Consider the following 6,831-nt stretch of genomic DNA (forward strand, 5'->3'; position numbering starts at 1 on the left):
AAAAATAAATATCATAAACACTTGCAGTGGCATGTAAGGGGCCCTAACTGCCCGCATGTACCCGTCAGGGGGGAAAGAGGAATGTCTGGGTTGACAGGAGGTACAGACAGGGGATAGGGGGTTGAGGGGGGGGGGACCCTTTTCAAGCTGTCAGCCATACCTGCTTTTAAAAAGCCTGAAAGGGTGATCTCTCTCTCACAGCGCTGAAAACCTGCCTGTCTGTCCACGGGGGAGCTCTGGGAGACGGATGCTAAGAGCCAGTGAGAAACAGGGTGGGGGGGGGGGAAATGGTGGTGGGAGAGGGGTTTTGACTTTGTGCTTTAAAAAAAAGCTGACTGACTGAGAGCCTGAAGGCGCCTGCCTTTGGCAGTGACCGTGTTTGTGACCTTGGCTGGTGTGTGTGAATGTGTAGTATTCCGTTTTTTTTTCTCCCAATGTTTTCACTCCCAGAGTTCTGCACCAGCGCCATGCTAACTGACGCCCCGTCAGGGCAATACCGTCAGGACAAACCTGCTCGGCCATTCACACCTTTCATCCTCAGGATGAAAGGTGTGACACACACACACACACACACACACACACACACACACACACACACACACACACACACACACACACACACACACACACACACACACACACACACACACACACACACACACACACACACACACACATTCAGTCACTCGCTCGACTGAAACCAAATGCTACAGGCTTTCTGGCATCACAGAGGAAGGGCTGCCTGAAAGTCGGCTGCATTGCCAAGACTTGCCATTTTTAGAACTTTTTTGTTCAGTTTTCGATAAGCAAGATATTTATTATGCCACATCGGCGATTGGTTTCAGTACTTTTGATTTGGTAAACATGTATACCCATACAACGGCTAAAACTACTGTTTTTACGACTGTAAGTGTCCTTGTCAGTTCGTAGAAACACTTCTCATCTCATGGGGACAGTAGGAGAATAACCGGTTGTAGGTTTGATGTTATCTTAAAACGTAACTCATACCAATTGACACTTAATGCTCAGGCAGTTATTATTCATTAGTCAACTGTAATGAAAAAACTTTGATGAGGCCATTAGTCATAGCAACTGCTAAAACTTGAAACCATATTGACACAAAGAGAACCCAGAACGATGCACTAGGTGGTGATGTTTAAGCGCTTCATTCAACGACGTCCATGTTTCTTTATTTGTTTGAACTGTGGTTGACCCTGAGAAACAAATGCATTACGCAAAATAAATATGAACCACCAAAAACAAACCTCGATAGATTGCTTATCTAAACAACACCATACTTAGGAAATTAAGCATGAATGAGGGCAAAATGCCCCGAAAGTGTAGATGAAACAGAAAATGTATGTAGGCATGCAATTATATTATGTTTTTGAAATATGTGGATCCTGTTGCCTTGGGCCCCCACTGCAGCTGACTTACAGTCGCAGCCCAAGATTTGGCTACCATTTGCGTTCATGTTCTATTTAATTTGCGTGTAGGTGTGTTCAGTATCTGACTGTATACAGTGCGTTTGTGAGTTTATTTTTGTGTGTGTGTGTGTGAATGTGTGTGTTAGCCTGTTATTCATTGCAGGGCCAGAGAGGCTATGGCTCTAACAATGCAAGCCCTTGTATCTGGTGTGTGTGTGTGTGTAGGGCCTGGAGGATGCTGCTAGGCGCCGTCACACGACTTCCTGTCCCCCTGGTCCCCATGTCGTGGGGGTCAGGAACACAGATGGCTGAATGCGCTCCACAGTCTTCTCTGGAAACAGCCCAGTGGCAAAGGTCATCGCACACACTGCCCCTTGTTGTCCCCGGAGACCAGCGATGGCGCATCAGTGTACAATATTTGTTTAGCTTGATGCGCTATCTGAACTCGATATGCTAGCTTACCTCAAAAGGCTATTGGAGCTTGATACACTAGTTTTGCGCAATTCGGTAGTTGAGCTTGATATGCAAGTTCAGCTTGGTATGCTAGTTTTGCTCGATATGCTAGACTAGTTCAATTCACTAAGACACCGTACAGGTCAACTGTTTATCAACTGTTAACATTTAACGGCATAACAGTTTGATATAATGCATATTTCAGCCCGGTTACATTTACTTAAAAATTCTCCTTCCATTATTTCTTCCTTTTTTGCAGATATTGTGTAACGTTAATTTATCTAATGTACTCTACTCTACTTATTAAAGGTCTTTTTGTCCTTTTCTCCATTTTAAAATGCAAGGGGACACGAGATGCCAAAATAAAGCCAGTCTGTCTGATGGCCATTAACATCAGGAACAGAACGGCCAACAGAACAGCCCATTTAGAGAGTGAGAGAGTGAGAGAGACCAAGGGTGAGAGGCAGAGGGAGGGAGAGAGAGAGAGAGAGAGAGAGAGAGAGAGAGAGAGAGAGAGAGAGAGAGAGAGAGAAAGAGAGAGAGAGAGAGAGAAGATTGCATTGAGCATGTCCAACACAGAAGACAGAAGATGGGTGAAAATGAAAGATTCAGGGGATTTGTATGAAGATGCAGACGTGGAACAGAGCCAATAATAAACAAACAGCTTTAATTGTAAAAGTACAAATTAATATTAAGAATTTATATTGCTAGATAATTAAGTGGGCACCATTGTCATGTGGATCCATCCTGAGTGGCCAACCCTCCGTTTAAAGAAAACTGCACATTCTCAACCAAACAGGTAATAACAACAAGGCTTTTTTTCCGCTGATGGATGTGAACGTAAGGACTAAATGCAACTCAAAGGGCTAGTTGCCGGGGTTTGTTTTAGAGCAATTGAAGATTGTGATTGCCGACATTATTAAAATAATACAGTGTTAAGTAAATATTGAGTCTAATATTGATTGATTAAATATATTCTATTGAAATTAAAAGTAATTCCATACAAACAGGAGTTTTCTGAGCTTGTCCTGCTGTAAATGGCACAAAGCCAGGCTCCTTGTACTTTTCTAGAGACATGTTTGATCAATATGTTATGCTTGTGACCTGTAAGGACAGTACGGGAGATGAACTTTGTGATGAACGTTGTTGCTGGTGTCCTGCTGACCCTGAGCTGCTGTACCTGTTCCCCTGTAGCAGAACCCCCCACCAGGACAGGTAGAGTTACTACAACCAACAACAAATATTCATTACTGGAGTTATACCTTATGTTCTATTTTAAATTTGAGCACGACAAATGTGCATAATTATAAACGTGACGATTCATTATTATCATAATCAAATTAATTAATAATTACATATTCTGAACAATTACACATTTGAACATATCATGGCTGATGTCGTTTGAGAGACTTAGCTTGTCAAACCTTAGCAAGTGTACTACTAAACGTTTCAGCTGAAAAAGTGATGATGATGATGAGGGTGAGGATGCTTGGATTCACCATTGACACTCACAGTATAAAGAGGGCCCACCATATGTATTTGTGCTCCCTGGCTCCAGACCAGAAGAAGCTGAAGTATCTCATCGAGCCGCCTGTTTACGCCGAAGTCATCGCCCGTCGAGGGGAGAATGCCTCGCTACCCTGCATCCTGCAGACCAAACCCAACCACTTCAAGGTCAAGTGGACCAAACTTCAGCCAGAGAACCCAGGACCAGAGAACATAGTGCTGATATCCAACGGATACGCCTTCAAACTCTATGGCCTTCTGGGTCCTCGAGTCTCTCTCCGGAACGCTCACACCATGGACGCCTCGCTGCACATCCACCATCTTGAATTACAAGATGGCGGACGGTACCGCTGCGAGCTCATCAACGGGATTGAGGACGAGAACGTGATTGTAACTCTGAGGATCGAAGGTAACACGATAAGCACATGGTTGTGGTATTTGGGGACTGTGCTTTAGTCCTTTGGAAATACTAGATATTTGAAAGGGAAGAGATGAATACGAAGCCTTTCATAATCAATTAATATTTTCTAAATTGAATGATGTTCTAAATTTGGTAACAAAACATTTTTCCAAAAACATTAAAGAATGACAAGATATTTGACATAACCTTTGACATAATCTAACCCTAAACGACAACGTTTTCTGAATCTTGCCAGGGGTGGTGTTTCCATATCAGAGCCAAAATGGCCGCTACAAATACAACTTTGTGGAGGCCCAGCAGGCCTGCGCACAACAAGATGGGGTGCTGGCTACCTTCAACCAACTCTACAGAGGTAGTTATGATTTAAGAATGGGAGGTTGGTTGGGCTGGTTTCTCCCGGGGAATGGGTTTACAGTAACCTTCCTCTGACCCTTCCTGTAATCCCAACGCTCCCCCGTGGTCTGGTTACTCATGTCTTTGTCCTCTGCTTGTGGAGCCTGGACGGAGGGTCTGGACTGGTGCAACGCCGGCTGGCTGGGGGACGGGACGGTCCACTACCCCATCCTGATCCCCCGGGCCGAGTGTGGCGGGGACGACCTGCTGCCCGGGTTACGCAGCTACGGGCCCAAGGACAAGCAGCGCGACCGCTTCGACGCCTTCTGCTTCACCTCGTCCACCCCGGGTGAGCTCAGGAAGAACCCCTATAACCTCTGTTACAGCCATACGTCCATGTTCGTCAACAGTTGGAAGTCGTTTGCTAAATGTATTTTATCAGGAAAAAAGTATTTATATTTACCCACTAAGTGATGTACAGCCAGTACTTATGAAACCCAAATTGATCACCAAAAGTGTGATGTCACTGCAAAAGATCTGCAGGTGGCAGTGTACAGGAAGTGAATATGAATGAGCTCAGAAGTGTAAGATAGTTTATAATTGACTTATGCACTATTTAACAGGCACTTTAATCCTAGGTACCGGTAATTCATTTTAACATGTATTTTCTACGTAGGGTTTTGGCATCTTCCTCAAGCATGCCTGCAGATAGACCGTGGACATTGGGTATCAAACCCAGAATCATGAAGTCAAACAATCAAGTGACTACTCTGTGTTAAATCCTTGATTGACACTTGTTTGACATGAATAGTGAAAACGGGGTGCCAATCCACTTGGCACCAATCTCCGTTCCTCGTTTCCATAGCAACAGATGGAGACATTTGGTTCATAGACCGCAGTGGGATTGGGTTGCGGTCAGTTTAGGACGAATACAAAGCAAACTGCTGTTCGTAGGAATTGTCTGAGAATGCGGTCCATCAGAAACCCTTGACCTCAGCCCGAACAGAACGTCCCTGACAACCACAAACACGGTTCACAGCCACAAACCTCCACTGTAGGCGGGAGTTGGCAGAATAACTCCACAACAACTCCATTAAAAAAAAAGAACAATCATATATTTAAGGGGTTTAAGGGGTAAGGAAATCAAACAAAAAGTGGATTGGTCATTTTTTGAAAGGGGAGATTCAATAGTTATAAAGGTGAACTTATATTTTCAACAGTTTAGTTAAAAAAGAGTTAAAAGTGTAAACAGTCGTCCCCGTCCCCCCTACCACCAACAGGTACCGTGTTCTACGAAACAGGACCGTTCTCCTACGATCAAGCGAACCAAGTCTGTAAGAAAGTGGGGGCGGAGCTAGCCCTGGTCGGCCATCTCTACTCTGCCTGGCGGTTCCTGAGCTTCGACCGCTGCCAGGGCGGTTGGCTGCGTGACGGCAGCGTTCGCTTCCCCATCGCCTTCCCCCGTGAGCGCTGTGGAGGAGTTCCTGAACCGGGCATCCGCTCCTTTGGGTTTCCCGCCAAAACGCAGCGTCTTTACGGAGCGTATTGCTATCGGTTATCAGCAGCCTGAGATGACTCCCCCTCCCTGTCGTACTACACGCCTCTTTAAAGTTAAAGGTGACATATTATTTCACCAGGTGTGAGTGTGATCAGCCGTTGCAAAGCGTTTTGAAAATTGGCCTCTTCACAAGTGTGCGTTAGTGCGTGTCCACCTAGATGTGTGCCGGATAGATCCGTATACCAGCCTACCCAGTGGAGTGTAGCAAACGTTGCTCATCTAACCGGCACACATAGGTGGACACGTCCATTTGTGATGTCAGAAGAGGCAGATTTTCAAAATGGCTTGTAAGTAACGGCTAATCACACTCACACCTAACGATATAATATTTCACCTTTAATAGAAGACGGCAAATGCAGAGCAACTTCTTCAGTGTGACTGACTTTACATCTTTTGTGTGGTGTTGACAAGAACTAACACAAGTTTGGGATGAGCGAGGTACTTTCAATAAAAGGGGCCATTAGGCCTATGTATAACATGGAGAATCTGTTTCGGAACCCATAAAAAGCCCAAATACATGATTATTGATGATGATTGATGTTTTCTGGCTATAGCATCACTAGTACTTTTCAGCTAACATAGGTTTGTAGTTTTATTCATGAACTAGAATCACGCTAAAATATACCCATAAATAAATGTGAAACATAGCCGCAATTCATTATTTATGCATTGCAACATTGTACCAAGCATATTTTAAATTTTCAGCATGCTTGATGTATTTTCCATTGAAAAAAAACCCCTCATTTATTTTCAAATGTGTTTATCTTGTAATGACATCCATTCATTTCACTCCATGTAATGAGCCTCTATACTAACATCACTATTCAAAATAAATTCTGCAGTTTCGAAATTGTATAATAAAGATCTTGACATGTATGGAATTATTCTGATGCGTTAACTTGTTACTACCAGGTCTATCTGCGTCTTTAATCACGTGTTACATTGTGCTGTTATGGGTCATTATTTCATTCAAATGTGTGTTAACAGTGATAACATAACATTTCCATTGTGCCATTTCCCCCCCAAGAGTAAAGTAATCAGAAAGAAATCCCTGTTTGCAACAAGACTGAAAGGTCTCTAAAATCATATCTTAAACCTTGGGAGATAGAGGAATCATTCATCTACTCAGGGCC

The 6,831-nt window shown here is 43.8% G+C and overlaps 1 protein-coding gene across 2 annotated transcripts; it reads left to right on the top strand.

Moving 5' to 3' along the window:
• Positions 1-2,389: 2,389 nt before the first annotated feature.
• On the top strand, positions 2,390-6,574 carry hapln2 (hyaluronan and proteoglycan link protein 2). Of its 2 annotated transcripts, none has more exons than XM_030371592.1 (6): positions 2,390-2,679; positions 2,997-3,095; positions 3,439-3,795; positions 4,043-4,159; positions 4,304-4,489; positions 5,421-6,574. In XM_030371592.1, the coding sequence occupies exons 2-6, from the start codon at positions 3,005-3,007 to the stop codon at positions 5,708-5,710; spliced, it is 1,041 nt and encodes a 346-aa protein (XP_030227452.1). In that variant the 5' UTR covers positions 2,390-2,679; positions 2,997-3,004; the 3' UTR covers positions 5,711-6,574. The 2 variants fall into 2 exon arrangements, with proteins under 2 accessions (XP_030227452.1, XP_030227451.1); XM_030371591.1 differs by having other exon boundaries at positions 2,391-2,679; positions 2,992-3,095.
• The last annotated feature ends 257 nt before the right edge of the window (positions 6,575-6,831 follow it).

Source organism: Gadus morhua, chromosome 11 (assembly GCF_902167405.1).
Source record: "Gadus morhua chromosome 11, gadMor3.0, whole genome shotgun sequence".
NCBI lineage: Eukaryota > Metazoa > Chordata > Actinopteri > Gadiformes > Gadidae > Gadus > Gadus morhua.